We start from the raw sequence: 16,444 nt of genomic DNA on the forward strand, positions 1-16,444 counted from the left end.
CCGCGGAGCGGCTGGGCCCGTGAGCCATGGCCGCTGAGCCTGCGTGTCCGGAGCCTGTGCTCCGCAACGGGAGAGGCCACAACAGTGAGAGGCCCGCGTACCACAAAAAAAAAAAAAAAAAAAGGAAAAAAAAAAATGATGGGGGCTTCCTTGGTGGTACAGTGGTTAAGAATCTGCCAATGCAGGGGTCACGGGTCCGGGAAGATCCCACATTGCTGCAGAGCAACTAAGCCCATGCACCACAACTACTGAGCCTGCATTCTAGAGCCCACAAGCCAAAACTACTGAGCCCTCATGCCACAACTACTGAAGCCCGCGCGCCTAGAGCCTGTGCTCCGCAACAAGAGAAGCCACTGCGATGAGAAGCCCATGCACCACAACGAAGAGTAGCCCCTGCTCACCACAACTAGAGAAAGTCCGTGCACAGCAATGAAGACCCAACGCAGCCAAAAATAAATAAATTTATTAAAAAAAAATGATGCCTGCCTCATTGGATTGTTGGGATAATTACAAGAATATGTGCAAAACAATCAGACAATGGCCATAGCAAGTGCAATATACATGTTAATCATTAATATTAGTTGTTTTCTATCATGTGGAGACAGGACACAATTGAGAAATCCAAATAAAAGCAGTATCTGTGGGAGATTACTGTGATGGGGCAAGTGTGTGCAACAGAGAAATGAGAACAATAAAACTTTTGCTTCCAGAAACTCAAAAAAATATAGTTTATTAATTTTACATTTAGATGTTTGTGATACACACACATATAGAGGAAATCTGAAAGTAGAGTACCTCCATGATTTTGTGTTGAATGTTATACATTTTATTTTAAAATAATTTAACAAAGTTCATCTTAAATTTTATTATTTTAAAATAAAAACCATTATATCAAAATCTCAAGCATTTAAAAAATTGTAAAGGCCATGATTCAAGTCAACAATTCTGTATTTTGAGATTTGGTGGGTAAACATGATTTCATTTGTCTATGAAGAATTTACTCTGTTCCCTTCTTGCCTTTTCAAGGTTTTCAAAAGTGATCATTCCTTTTGGCAGCTGCAACTTACTCTTTTCTGTTTCCAGTATGTTCTCGGCTTCACCTTAAATAAAGTACAGAAATGTGCAAGGTGACAAAGGGGTCATCAGCATTTTGTGAGAAGACCTACTTGTTGTGTTCCACTGACATGCTGTAACACTGTGTGGAGGCATGCCCCCAGATCTCACAGTTACATATTTCACCCACTGTCCCCAGTGAAGTGACCTCCCAAAGGAAACACAGTAATGAATTCTGAAGATTCATAAAGAGATAAATCAGATGCCAGAGACTTTGACAGAAGACAGCATTTTAAAATGTAGAAGAGAAAGAATACCAAGTACTATTTTTTTTCCTTGAAGGAAAGTCAGGATGAAAACATCCTGACTTTCCTTCAAGGAAAAAAAATAGTACTTGGTATTCTTTAGTTATAAAGAATACTATTAGTTGTGTTAGGATAACTATTAGTTGTGTTAGGAGGGGTTCAGGGTGGTGAAACCCCATATGGTTCTTCTTGTTGCCCCTTATTATATCATAAGTGATGTGAGAAGAAAATAAAGTTTACTAAAAAACTCTAATTTTTCAGGAAAGCTAATCTTTGACTTGAAACTACTTATAAATACCCCAAATAATATTAAATGTTCTTTAGTCCATATATACATACATACACACACATATACACATTTTTATAAACAATTCCTCTTAAATAATAGCTAGTAATTTCTTGGGCACAGTGACATTTGCCAACTTTTATTGTTGAAGACTAGCGAAATTCTGAAAAACTATAATATATGTTGTTGACATTCCATAAACTTTCCTTGGGAATAAAGGCAGTTGTTTTCTTGAAGTATTCCTCTTTTAATGCACAATTAATTTATACTCCAAACCCAACAGGGCAGGCTACAATTTGCAAATTATCACAGCATTCTAACAATCTGCAAACATTTTTTTTTCTCAATCTTAAATAGTAAGTAAAAATCATTATAAAATTGTATGTAATTGGGCAGGCTATTGATGGACAGACTAGATGTTTCCATGAGAGAGTGCCTTCCATATGGCAGATTCTTAGTATATGTTTACAGAATGGCTGATAATAAAGTCAATTAAACAGGAAGTATATATCTTGGGGTCATCTCTAGTTAACAGGGCTATATATTATAAACTAAACTTTTTAATATGGTAAATTTCCTGGTGGATTCTAAAGTTTTATTTTATTTTTTTTAAACAGGAAATTTCCACAACATTCCTTGGAAGTTACATTTTTATATTCTATAGACTCTGATGGACCTGTTATAAAATTACTTCCCAATTATACAATCAAAATATTCCTAGAAAATAAATTTGCCCTCCATTAGTAATACATTCAAGTGAATGCTGTATAATAGAGTTGAGATTTCTTAATACTACATACTAACTTTTATGAGGGACTGAGAACTCTAATGTTCTTATAAACAGTGAGACATAGTTGAGCTCAGACTAATGAATTCTTAAGCAAATGAGTAACATGAACCTGAGCAGGTTATTGAAATGAGTTTTAACATAAGTAAATCAGTTTTGTACAGTTAGTTTCCAGCTTAAAATGGAATTGTACTCCAAAAGTTAATTTGTAGATCAGTGTTTTAGAACTCAGAATACATTTTCCCACAGTAATATATGCTATAAATAAATTTCTAGGCCATCAGCAAAACACTGTTTAGCCCACAATATAGCTGAACTATGATACCAATAATGTCTGACCCCAAAGGACATTTTAACATAGTTTCTATGTGGAAAATGTACTTCTATTTTCAAATGGGAATTTTTAAGAACATATAATTCCTCCATTTCCCTAAGTCTGTGCATGAAATGTTCTACTGCCTACTCCCAATACCTGCACCTTCTCCTTTCCCATACTAAACCAGTCCCCACAGAGCCTCAGGGATAGTGATGTGCCTATAGCCCAGGAGAGAACAGGATGGCAAAAATGAAGGCTTGGGAAAGCACTGTTTCCAGCATGCTCTGGGTTGAAGGCTTGAGGATTAGGGAAATAGGGATCCTCATGAGAGGTGTGTAGTGGTGGGAATTTGGAAGACATGGATATCCTAGACTAACGGGAAACTCTGTCTTCTTGGGACAGGAATGGCATCTGTGGCAGCAGTGCTAGTTTCTAGGGCAATAAAAGCCAGAGTTCAGTGGGAACAGTACGGTACTGGTGAAAATTTAACAACCAGCTTTCCAGAACAAAAACAAATGTATATAAGTTTATTATGTACATAAGTTTATTATAAATTTTACTTCTATGAAATATATGTAGCATACAATTTATAAATGATAATAACATGTACAGTACCCTTTATCATAAATTCTATATAGCAAATTGATCCTCAAAGAATGTTTTTATTGATTTTTGCTGAACTCTTTTATCCATAGCTCACCTAAGCAGTTGATGAGAAAGTATAATTTCAACATGAATGATGGTCGGTGTTTTCATTTACGTTAATGAGTAGGACAAAAGTGAAACAGTGATATTGTGGACTTTGTTGAATCAGATAACAGTTTTTAAATATTAGGACATTTCCTGAATTTTTTATGCTATTCACAACATAATGGATATGGACACAACACACTTTTAAGACTAATATACATCATTAACATTTTCTTCATCATTTTCTTAAGTCTAGACCACGGGTTGGCAGACTTTCTTAAAGGGCCAGATAGTAAATATTTTAGGCTTGTGGGGACTTGCATATCTGTTGCAGTGACTCGGCTCTGTCATGGAAATGGAAAAGCAGAAATGAATGGGTATGTCTGTGTTCCAATAAAACTTTATTTTCAAAAATAGGTGGCCAGCCTGCAGACCATAGTTTGTCAGCCCCTGATCTAGACAATCAACAAAATAGTAAGTCAAGCCTTGATTTGGTATTTGTAGATTTCCATGGTGTAAATACTCCCACCATGACCACCTTCAAGCTGACATACCAATGGGATGTCACTGAAGTCAGAGTTGTATCTGTATTTTATTGTGTCTATATATTGTATCTGCATTGCCACCATACAGATACAGTAGATATACATAACTTAAAAGAATAGATATACATAACTTAAGAGTACAGATATTTGTAAAATAATTAGAAACTAAGTTCTGATTATTAGTGTTTTAATATAATTTAATATTATGTATTTTCTGTAATTTATTTAATTGTAAGTTTATATAATTTAAAAAAAATTTTATTGGCGTATAGCTGATTTACAATGTTGTGTTAGTTTATATAATTTAATTTTTAATAATGACTGTGTTTAACAACCAGCTTACAAAATTCCTGAACATTTGACGGTTGGTTCTTGTGAGCTGGTATGAGGTGACTCCAGCATACCACTATGTGAGAGGGGGCAGAAATATCGGTCATTGGTAGCTCAGGGAGAGTCTTGTCAGAATTTTCATAATTCAAGGGGGTGTGAGGAGTGGATCCTGGAACCAGAAAATGAATCAGAAATTGAGACTCTGGTCTAAGACTTATCAAAGACTTACCTTTCATTCTTTGTATAAGGGTCCCGTAGCCCATGTCATACTGGTAGGCAAGGACAAAGCCTAATGGAACGATAGGGAAGAGGAAGGCAGGCTTCTTCTTTTTAATTGCTCTGATTCAAGAACAAAAAAGAATGAATATCAAGGAATAACCTGTAAATAAATATCTTTGTACTTGATGAAAGGAAATAATTTATCTGCTTTTGGGAAGAATATCCTCCATTTCAGAAGTTACTTAATTCTTCTATGGAAATAGGATTTGCTTACCCATAATCCCTCAGCAGATTCTGCAGTTCTTGGGTAGGGTCTATGATTTGTTCATCTTTATTTGATGTTGAGGCTCAGATTACTCATTTTAAAAATATTTAAGTATTGATATCTATCCCTTAGGGACTGTGGAGATGAATTTGTAGAGACTTCCTTCTGTCTTGGTGCAAAGTCAGTCCTCTCTCTTACTTATAAAATGGAGAAAAGTACAGAAGAAATCTAAGAAACTAAAGGAAGAATTAACTATTACTATCCTGGTTCTACAGAGTTACCGCCAAGGACTAAGCTATCAGGGTTACTTTGTTCGCCTATACGTGTACTATTTGGATCAAAGTCCTGTCTTGGCCAACTTAATAATATGATCATGGCAGAGACAAAAAGAAGTAGAAGAAAATTTTAAAGTAAGTAGCAAATATACCCAGCTGTTAAAGAGACGGCTGCAATGCCAAAAAAAGTTCCAAAATATTTGAGGAATTCCCGAGACCAAGCAATCTGCATAGCCATTTGTCTTTCTCTCGTTTCATTCTGCATCATTAGCTGCCTTTCCAGCTGAGGACAAAACAAAAGACAAAGTGTGGTTATTCATCTTTTGAATCCGAGCACAGAGTTAATAATCTGCTTTTCTAGTGGATTTTCTTTCTTCAGTAGCTTTAATTCATGTCTTTTCTTTTTTTAATCTCAGGAGACTTTGACTAAAGTCCTTCTGGACTGCTATCCCCAACTGTAATCTTGGCAGTGAAATCTGGAATATATATGGAATAAGTATGATATTCTTCTTCAGCTCTTGTATGCATGTAGTCTGGAACGTTTATCCAAGCCCAAAATATATGTTCAGCTTACTATATGAAATGTGAGAAAAATATCTATGTGCCTTTAAATACAGAAACACTTTATTGGCCTTAATTACCGTTTGCACTGAAATGATTTTGTCTTCCAAAACCATCCAACTCCACACTGAAATTCATTTGAAGTATTGGGTCCATATTGCATCATAATATGATGGTAGAGGGGTATTATTTTGAGATATCAATAGAGATTTTTCTTTGCCACATTTTTCTTGTTGCCTCAAGTCCTTCACCACTTTAGTCAGTGCCTTTCACTGCCTTAGAACAGAAAGCAGATACAGCGCAGAACACAGGAGACTGTATTTCTGAATGGATTTTTTAGAAAATACATAGGAGAAGCAACAGTCTGAAAGCCCAAGCCCATTATTTTGAAAGAGTTAGATTCTTGAGAGAGAAAAGAGCTCTTTTTAAATTCTCAAATCTTGGCACTGTGTATCATTAGCAAAGCCTAGAGGATAGCAAGCATATAAACCACAGTGTGAGAGGAATGAGTAATAATGTGACTCAATTTTCCTTCCATGCCTTCTTTCTCCTGTGGGAAGGGACTGGAAGAGGAGAATGAGATTTTATGAAAAAAGATGGGGCTTGGCTCCGTGACCCCTCGTGGAGGTTGAAGCCCCAGGGGATGTAATGGATTTCGAATTTGAGAATCCTCAGACAGAGAGCACTTGTAGTTCTGCCTCCTGTCAAGAATTCTGGGAAGGGGCATCTGTCCGCCTGCCGATGCAGGGGACACGGGTTTGTGCCCCGGTCCGGGAAGATCCCACACGCCGCGGAGCGGCTGGGCCCGTGAGCCATGGCCGCTGAGCCTGCGCGCCCGGAGCCTGTGCTCCGCAACTGGAGAGGCCACAACAGTGAGAGGCCCACGTACCGCAAAAAAAAAAAAAAAAAAAAGAATATAAAGTAAAGCAGAAATGGTTGCAGAGCAGATCTAGGCTTATAGAAGAAGGCCTGAGAGAGGCCACCCCGGTCTCCCTCAGTTGCCAAGGGTTGTGGATAAAGTCTGCAAGGTTCCCAGGTCAACCTGGATAGGGTCATAGAAGGTAGCTGATAATTGAAAGCATGTGGCTTACCAGAGAGTCACCAAAGCCTAGGGCCCAGGAACCCAATAATAGACACTTGGGTAAAAACTAAGGATATTCAGAAACTCTGAATACCCTAACTTTACTTATCTATTAATCTGAAACTATTCTAAAATTTAAGTTTATTTTTTTATTAAGTTTATTTTTATTATATATTCTAGGTCTCTAATCTCTACCAATAAGAATAGAAGCAATCATCTCCATATATCAGAGAAACTGTGAAAATCAGCTAGACTATATCTGCAATAAACTAAGTCTAGAGTTGAAAAAAAATCCATGCAGACCCTCTCTTTCATGGGCAAAAAATCCTGATGAAGGACATCATTGAGCTATAATGCTAATTATCAATTAAAACTTTATTAATGACCACATACTTTATAAAATTGTATTTAAAGTCACAGGTCTAGGTCCAAATACATTTTAAAATTCAAATTAATTAATAAATTTTATCACCAAACTTTTTCAATAGCCATAAGGAGATAATTACATTAATGTAATTATTAATTTACCAGTAATAGGCATTATTTAACTAAATGTACATTCATTTTCACCCTTCTTCCCCAAATATTGACGCTAATAACAAGAGCAAAAGAGAACATGTACAGTAAGTTTCTGTAACAGTCTTTAACCCAAATCATAAATATAAAATTCTTTATCCTATTTTAAAAGAATTTTACACCTTTTTATAATAATTATTTTCCTATCTCTGTTACTTTTGATACTGCTTTATAGGACAATTTGAAATTAAAATGTTCCTCATTATGACTTCAGACTAAGATGATTTTACAGGCTTAGCTGGTACTAGTTTAACAATTACAGAGCCACAATTAATTTTAAAGAGAATATAATAAAAGAGAGCTAGCTTATTAAAAATTATTGTTCAGGGCGCAGCGGTTAAGAATCCACCTTCCAATGCAGGGGACATGGGTTCGATCCCAGGTCCGGGAAGATCCCACATGCCACAGAGCAACTAAGCCCGTGCACCACAATTACTGAGCCTGTGCTCTAGAGCCCGCAAGCCACAACTACTGAGCCCGCGTGCCACAACTACTGAAGCCTGCGTGCCTAGAGCCTGAAGCTCACACACCTAGAGCCCGTGCTCTGCAACAAGAGAAGCCACCGCAATGCGAAGCCCGCGCACCACAACCAAGAGTAGCCCCCACTCGCTGCAACTAAAGAAAGCCTGCGCGCAGCAGCAAAAACCCAACGCAGCCAAAAGTAAATAATAAATGAATTAATTTAAAAAATCATCATAGCGTTTCTTTAAAAAAAAATCATTGTTCATAGTAGGAGAAACCACATTATGACCACCTTCATAAAACTGTTACATCCACTCTTTCTTGTGTATTTTAACTCTTCAGATTTTTTTGTTTAAAAAATATTAAGGGCAGCCACAAAATTACTGACCTCAGTAATTTGTCAATCTTTTGAGTCTCAGAAGGGGCAACTATGTAAAAATCCACAGACCATTTAATACGTTTCCCTTTAATACAATCTTAAAATGATTAAATTTCATGCGGACACATAAAACATTTTCACAGCACAAAAAAGGCAATGACATTGTCCTATAAATTATCTTCATTGTAGTTTTAATTTTTTATTAATTAGAGCCTTTCCTATTTTTGAGAAATAATTAGGCCAACCTTGAAAAAAATCCGTATACTTCTGTGTTTTTAGTTTCCAACAGTCTTTTAACTTATGCATAATATATTCACATGTAATAGAAAAGATGTCTTTTTATTTGCTTAACTGGACAATGCCAAAAAGCTATTCTGCATGTTTTGTCACAAAAGAGATTTTGTTTTATCAGAAATGAATATTTTATATTTGTCTATGCCTTTTTTAAATTAACAGAGACATTATTGATACCTTCTAAACTAAAAGCAAAATCAGAATTTCAGGTAAACAAACCATAAAGATCATTAAAATAAAGCAACCATAATGAAAGCTGTGACAAGTGGCATTTAAGTTTAACTTGCTCTACAGATGTTTTAAATGTTCAACATCCAGTAAGTAGTTTGGGAAGAATCTGGAACGAGAAATGAATAACAAATTGAAGCTTTTTAAAAATAAATCCAGGGCTTCCCTGGTGGCGCAGTGGTTGAGAGTCTGCCTGCCAATGCAGGGGACACGGATTCGAACCCTGGTCTGGGAAGGTCCCACATGCTGCGGAGCAAGTAGGCCCGTGAGCCACAACTACTGAGCCTGCGTGTCTGGAGCCTGTGCTCCGCAACAAGAGAGGCCTGCGCACTGCGATGAAGAGTGGCCCCAGCTCGCCGCAACTAGAGAAAGCCCTCGCCCAGAGACGAGGACCCAACACAGCCAAAAATAGATAAATAAATAAATAGATTTAAAAATAAGTCCATTGTTTAATCAATGACTTATGAAAATAAAAACATTGAAGTATTATTCAGAAGCTTAAAAGCTTTGGTTACAGCATCTTGTTACATACCTTCCAATAAAGATTACAACACAATTAAATCCACTCTTATTCTCAGATGTTTGTAAACAATAAGGTCACCCTATGTAAAAACTAAGAATTCCAGTTTAGCAAAAGCCCTTTATATTACTTATGGATTCTAAAATATATGGACTTTCTCCAGCAAGATCAGAAGATGCTGACAAGATGAGTAGAGCCTGGGAAAGAACGAAAGATCAATGACGTTCTCGTCCGTTACCTAAAATTCTGTAAAGACATAGCTGCTAACAGTGTCTGGTACATTATAAATGCTATTAACTGAAGTTGAAGACAATTCCAGAACTTAAGTAAAAAATGATAATAAGCATATTTTCTTTTATCCTGGATTTCCTCATTTTAAAGAGTACATATTTCTTACTTTGATAATTAACGTTCCTCTATGTCAATCCTAGCTGTGCACAAAGCTAAGACCTCTATTCTATAATACTTAGAACAAAAAATCTTAGAAACAAAATATGCTTCAAAAATAAAATTAGAAAATCATTAAGGTAGTGTAAGATGCTTACTTCTACTTTATTGTGGCAGCTGATACACTGATAGAAATAATAATGTGGTTCACCAGGTGCTAAGCACTGTACTTAATTTACATATATTGACTTTCCTGCAAAACCCTATGAGGCTGGTCTATGAGTTAAAGATAATGGAATCCACTCCAATTAGTAATTTAAACAGAATGGGACTTATTGCAAGGTATTTGGCAGGTTAAGAATTTCTAGGGGAGCCATGGAAGTTAGTTTGTGTCCTATACTATCAGGAATAACATAGCAGGGAGAAATGCTCAGCCAGAACAGGGGACTCTCCTATGGGAACCCCACAGCTACTGCCTTCTGTCATAGATGCTCAGAACCAAATACTGAAATTCCACCTCCACATTCCCAAATGTCAGCTCCACTACAGTGATTACAAGAAGATCCAACATCTTCTAGAAGCTTTATACTGCCCATGTCCACCTCCCAGGTTTCCTTCAGGTGTGCCTAGATGGCAGAACCATGTCAGATGTGAAACCCAGCTGCAAGAGTCTGAGAAATCTGCCTCTGGCTTTCCAGCCTCTGTTGCCATAAGGGAGTTGGATGGAATGGAAGCTGAGCAGAGGATGTATTGACTCAGTTTACAGTTGAGGAAACTGAGGATCAGAGTTCGACTGATTTTCCCTGTGGCCTCAGTTATCAAATGGCAGATCTAGGATTCAAACCCAGGCCTGCCTGTTCCAAGGCCCAACCTTGCAGTCTACTCTCAGTACACTGGCAGTAATCAAGTCAATGTGGAAAATGGGAGTAAAGCAGGCAGGGTATGTCGTTACCATCTGAAAAGCCTTTGGCCTTCTATTATAATTAATACAAGAATTTTAAAAAGACACTGAGTAATGAGCTCTAAATTTATGGGGGTACAGGCTGACCTGAATTACTCTGTTTAATTCCCCTTAAAAGAGCCTCTCTACACACTGTCTCTGATTTTATGCCCCCATCCCTGTAGTGATTACAGTGACCAGCACTCTCTGAATGTGAGCCTCCTAAGGCCCCTGTGACCTCCTCCTCGTTGTCATATCTAATTTCTCAGAGAACTGGGGGCAGCCACCACATCCAAATAATGACCATGGCCTGGAGACTTGATTTCTAAACATTTCTTGAGATGTGGCCTCTCCTACGCTGTTGTGCAAGCGTGTGTTTGGGGCTCAGGCCAAGGGCCCTGGGAGAGAACAAGGCCAGCCCGTGGCTCTATAAGGAAACTAGTGTCTGTGCTCAAGGTGAGGGCAGAACAGGAAGCTAAGGAGGTTCTGAAAAGTCAAGACCTGCTCCCCTTCCATAAATGAAATACAAAGGGGAAAGGCAACTCCTAAAAACACAGAGGTACTAGAACCTTTTCCAGAGAAGGTCCTTCAAATCCTTTATTTGTTTACTTTCCCCTAGAATTTTTTTCTCATCCATCTCCTCTTGGTCTTCTCAGCTCCTGGTGATATTATCACTTTCCAGGATCCAGCTACCACTTCTTGCTGATGACATCTGAATTCTAAATCTCTACCCTGGAGCTCTTTTCAGTGGTATATTGTGTTTCCAACTGTCTTCTGAGCATCTCCACGGGGAGATAGACAGCCAAGTCTTACCTAGATGTCTCTGCACACCTCTAAATCCAGCCTTCTTCCTGCTGTACCTGCTCCAGCTCAGAGCATCATTACCCATCAACAAAAGCACTATATTACCACCAATCTGTCTCTATCCTAGTTTCTTCTCCCTCCAATCCATCTTTTATATGGCTCTCTCTATATTTATTTACATTTCTATTCCTATCTCAAAAGCGATCTCATGTTACTTTCCTGCTTAAAAAATTTTACTGGTTCTTTAATTCCTAGACATAACACGGCCTTTAAAAATCCTATTCCAATTTACCTCTTGGGCTTCATGTCCTGACAGTCTTCCCCTAGACCAGAGCCAGCAATCCTTACCCAGACTAGGCACGTTCATCTTTCCACAGCTTTTTGCTCATAGAAAGAGACAGACATTGGAGTCACTTGGACTGGGTTCAAATTCTAGTTCTGTCACAAACTTGCTATGTGATTGTGCACAAGCCCCCTAAATGTCTTGACTCCAATTTCTCTATCTCTAGGAGCAACATAGTTACCTTACAGGGATGCTCTCCTAAAGAAGATGGCATATTTGAAAGGGAGTTTTGCACCGCAGGCATTGGAATGTGTTAGCCCCTTTGTCTTGCTTTCTCCTCTTGTCTCCTGTCCCAATGGTTACCTAGCCTTTTTCCTTCACTATCTTCCGTCTCTCTTTCTAGGACAGTTCACCTGTTTTCTGACTTCAAAGTTTCTCTTTGCTGAAGATGCCCACATCTCTATCCGGAGCCCCATCAACTCACTGAGCAATGCTGCCAGCTGCAGCTGGCTGACTTGTGTTCCTGGTACTACACTGAATTCAGCACTCCCTGCACTGTGACTGTTAGTTCCTCCAGACCAGCCCCCCTGCCAGCTCCTTGTACTCCTCAGAAGCTCCATGATTCTCCCAGAGGAATAAAAACTTTGGTTTCCATCTTCAACTCACTCTTCTTAACTCCCCATGTATCTAGTTAGTCCAGAAATTCTACCACCTGCTTTTTCTCTGAAATCTCCCCTTTTCTCCATTCTTGCTGCCTCCCCTGAAATCCAAATCCCTATCACCTTAGACTTTGGGTACTGCAATGGCCCCATGTTATCCTTATATGTCTAGCCTGTGGTATAGATCTATTAACAAAAAAGCACTGTGGCCCAGAAGTTAATACTATGGACACTGGAGCCAGACTGCCTGAAACTGAAGCCTGGCTCCACCACTTGCAAGCTGTGTAGCTTCTGGCAAGTTCTTGCATCTCTCTGTGCCTCAGTTTTCTTATCTGTAAAACGGGGCAAATGACAATGCCTACCTTAAAAGGTTGTTGTAAGGATTAAATGAGCAAATACATGTTAAGGTCTTAGAGCAGAGCTTTAATAAAGATTCAATAAAAGTTAGCTGCTATTATTTGCCTCGAAAATAGACGTAAGGTTGCAAGATTATTTTAAAATATTTTAAATTAAATAAAAGGTTCTGCTCCTGTCATTCCCCTGCTCAAAAACTTCTGAAACTTCTGTTTTCTGCTACATCATGTATAAATGCTCTACTCAGCTTTCTGAGCCCTCTGGACCAGATCTGTGCCTCACCTCATTTTCTACTGTAGCCCTTCTCAGCTTTGGTCAGGTGGACTTCCTGCAGTTTTCCAAATGTGGCTCTATCTGACTCTTCCTGGCCTTGTGACCTTAGGTGAGTCACGGCATGTCTAAACAGCCTGTTTTCTCATCTGTAAAGTGGGGATAATAACAGTACCTTCCTGGTGGGATTTTTTGTTTTTTTATCAGACTAAAAAGGAATTAGAGCATCTTTTTTTTAACATGCCTGTAGTTGTTGAGGGAGAGCAGGCTTGTATGGGAAAAGCAGCAGCAGTCTACATAGTGTCAATCAGAAATACACTTCTGTAAATCTTGAAGCCTAGGGAGGTAAAAATACGTTTCAGGAGAAAAAGACAAAGTTTCCACAGAAATGAACATAGTATCCTTAAAGGCTAATGGTTATTGAGTCATTTACTCTTTATAACAGTATGTTTGGCAGGTGTCACTAATATCCCATTTTTCCAGATGAGAAAACTGGTGGTAAGAATGATTAAGTAACTTGCCAGTGCCTGTAGCTCTCGTACATCCTGGGTGTTTCTTTTACTTCTTAGTAATACTACTTAACACCTTTTATAATAATAGCCAGGAAATTAATAAAGTACTTATTTTCAGAATACAAGCCAAGGCAAAAGAGAAGTAAAACAAAAAGACAAAACTAAACCCCAATGAATACAACTGTGACCATGTAGAACATTCTTTAATTAGTTTCACTTCTATCTTCTCAATGAGTTGTGTGTGCTTCTGACCCTACATTTCAGTATCCATGGAATCCCCAAAACTAGAGGTTTTTTTTTTTTTTTGGTACGCGGGCCTCTCACTGCTGTGGCCTCTCCCGTTGCGGAGCACAGGCTCCGGATGCGCAGGCTCAGCGGCCATGGCTCACGGGCCCAGCCGCTCCGCAGCATGTGGGATCTTCCCGGACCGGGGCATGAACCCGTGTCCCCTGCATTGGCAGGCGGACTCTCAACCACTGCGCCACCAGGGAAGCCCCTAGAGGTTCTTTTTAATCCAATAAAAAAGTATTTCTGTACTTTGATGTGCTTTTCTTACATACATAAGTAATATAAAATAATTCTAAAATGCTTCAGAAGATGAGGAAGCCAAAGCAAGAAATAAGAGGGATTAAAAGCATTGTTGAACAAAGGACTTTCCACCTGGTTGACAGGAATTTTTTAAAAATTTGCTTGACAAACTGATTTGAAAAGTCCCTTGGAGGAGAAACATCCCACAACATGGATGAACCCCAAAAATATTATGCTAAGGAAAGAAGCCAGACACAAAAGACCACAAATTGTATGATTCCACTTCTGTGAAATGTCCAGAAAAGGCAAATCTATGGAGACAAAAAGTAGATTAATGATTTCCTGGGTCTGGAGTTGGGATCAAAGATTTACTATACTTGAGCACAAGTGAACTTTTGGGGATGATGGAAATGTTCTAAAACTGGATTATGGTGATGGTTGTACAACTCTATAAAAATACTAAAAATCATTGAATTGTACCCACACAACGTGTACCCCTACAGTTTTAGAGTATGTGAATTACTCAATAAAGATGTTTAAAAAATGGAAGTGGGACAGAGTAGCCTTTCAGCATCAGTAAGTAACAGCATGCGTTTATTTTAAATCATTAACAAAAATGATGATGCTTTGTGGTGATATAGCTGCCTGACCACACAATTATTCCTGTGTCTTAGTGAGGTTTTTCATGTTCCGCTCTCAAGAACTGTTCAGAAACATCTGAGCCACTTGGTAAGGAATAACTCTATTCAGATGCAAAGACTTTATAAATCATTTTATAATAATATATTCCATCTTTATATTTATCAAAGAGAGAAGAAAAAACATTTTAGCATTATATATATAGTCCTTTTCATAAATAATTAGTTTTAAGCTTTATATTCCATACATTTTCTATTTTCATACTAAAACACACCACCAAAATTTTCCTTGCAATGTCAAGAGGCGGGGAGGATATTGTTTTTTTCTCTGTAAATGTTTCTATTTTCTCTTCAAGCATTCCTATCCCTAATACTCATATCACCCTCCCTGGGTATTAGACCTTATTTGCCCTAAAGAGGTGCAATATATACCACAGCAAATTTTTGGTTAAAAGGGTGAGCTGAGCTGATCCATCTTACTTTAAAAAATTGCTCAAATGTTGGCTCACCACCAGTTTTGCAAGCTATTTTGGGAGCTCAGCTTAGATGGCTGTTAATCTAGAGATTCTTTTATTTAGAGGAAAATACATTTATACAGCAGCTAAAATCAGAATCCAGTTAACACCGGAAGATTAACCTAGTGATATAATAATTGTTAATGGGAAGAATTTGTGGGGCAAGTCATTTCCAATTCTAATTAATTTTAGGCAAGCCTTTAAATTAGAAATTTATTTAAACCTGATTTCAATATGAAAACAAAAGTAGATTGTGGAAAGAATTCATTATTTAGTTATCCATTTCTGGGAAAAGATACTTCTGATAATTCATGTTCACATGAATTTAAAAATAAAATATCATCTCACTATTATAAGAAAATAATCATTAATTCCTGAAATGGAAAAACATGTTATTTTTACATGTTGTCCTGTTCTGATTTGTATGGATCTCAGAGTTCTGCAGAAAGGTGAGCCTGACCCAGTGAAGACCAATAAGTCTTAGATTTGCTGCTGTTTAATCCCTGTAGTGACACTCATTTCTTTTCAAATACAATGCTAAATAAAAACCTAAACTAAATAGCCACAGATAGGGAGAGAGAAGTCAAACTGAGAAATAAACATAAATGTAATTAGAGTTTTATGTCATAAGTTTTTTTGTGCTATAAACGTTTTCACACAGGCTTTTTGTAAACATAAATTTTTTTTAGTGGCTTTTTAAATTTTTTATTTTATTTTGGAGTATAATTGATTTACAATGTTGTGTTAGTTTCAGATGTACAGCAAAATGATTCAGTGTCATATATATATATATTTTCAGATTCTTTTCCCATTTAGGTTATTACAGAATATTGAGTTGACTTCCCTGTGCTATACAACAGGTCCTTGTTGATTATCTATTTTATATATAGTAGTGTATATATGTTAATCCCAAACTTCTAATTTATCCCTCCTCACCACCTTTCCCCTTTGGTAACTATAAGTTTGTTTTCTAAGTTTGTGGGTCTGTTTCTATTTTGTAAACGAGTTCGTTTGTATCATTTTTTTAGATTTCACATACAAATGGACAAATATCATATGATATTTGTCTTTTTCTGTCTGACTTACTTCTCTGGGTCCATCCATGTTGCTGTTAATGACATTATTTCATTCTTCTTTGTGGCTGAATAATATTCCATTGTATATATGTACCACATCTTCTTTATCCATTCCTCTGTTGAGGGACATTTAGGTCGCTTCAATGTCTTGACTATTGTAAATAGTGCTACAATGAATATTGGAGTGCATGTATCTTTTTTGAATATATGCCCAGGAGTGGGATTGCTGGATAATATGGTACCTCTATGTTTAGTTTTTTAAGGAACCTCCATACTGTTCTCCATAGTGGCTGTACCAATTTACAT

General features: G+C 37.5%; 1 protein-coding gene across 8 annotated transcripts in view; it reads right to left on the reverse strand.

Moving 5' to 3' along the window:
• Positions 1 to 698: 698 nt before the first annotated feature.
• Positions 699 to 16,444, reverse strand: part of PLGRKT (plasminogen receptor with a C-terminal lysine) — a 61,428-nt gene continuing 45,682 nt past the window's right edge. For 7 of the 8 annotated variants that reach the window (XM_027105819.1, XM_027105823.1, XM_027105817.1 and 4 more), the window contains 3 exons: positions 5,224 to 5,354; positions 4,542 to 4,651; positions 699 to 1,100 (listed from right to left, as the gene is read on the reverse strand). In XM_027105819.1, the coding sequence (XP_026961620.1) occupies positions 979 to 1,100; positions 4,542 to 4,651; positions 5,224 to 5,354 (363 nt within the window). In that variant the 3' untranslated portion in view covers positions 699 to 978. Of the gene's footprint in view, positions 1,101 to 4,541; positions 4,652 to 5,223; positions 5,355 to 5,712; positions 5,976 to 16,444 lie in introns of those variants that run through there. The other variant, XM_027105824.1, reaches the window with a different exon arrangement.

This window comes from Aethalodelphis obliquidens, unplaced genomic scaffold (genome assembly GCF_003676395.1).
Source record: "Aethalodelphis obliquidens isolate GAN/ISIS:26980383/991018 unplaced genomic scaffold, ASM367639v1 scaffold7, whole genome shotgun sequence".
NCBI lineage: Eukaryota > Metazoa > Chordata > Mammalia > Artiodactyla > Delphinidae > Aethalodelphis > Aethalodelphis obliquidens.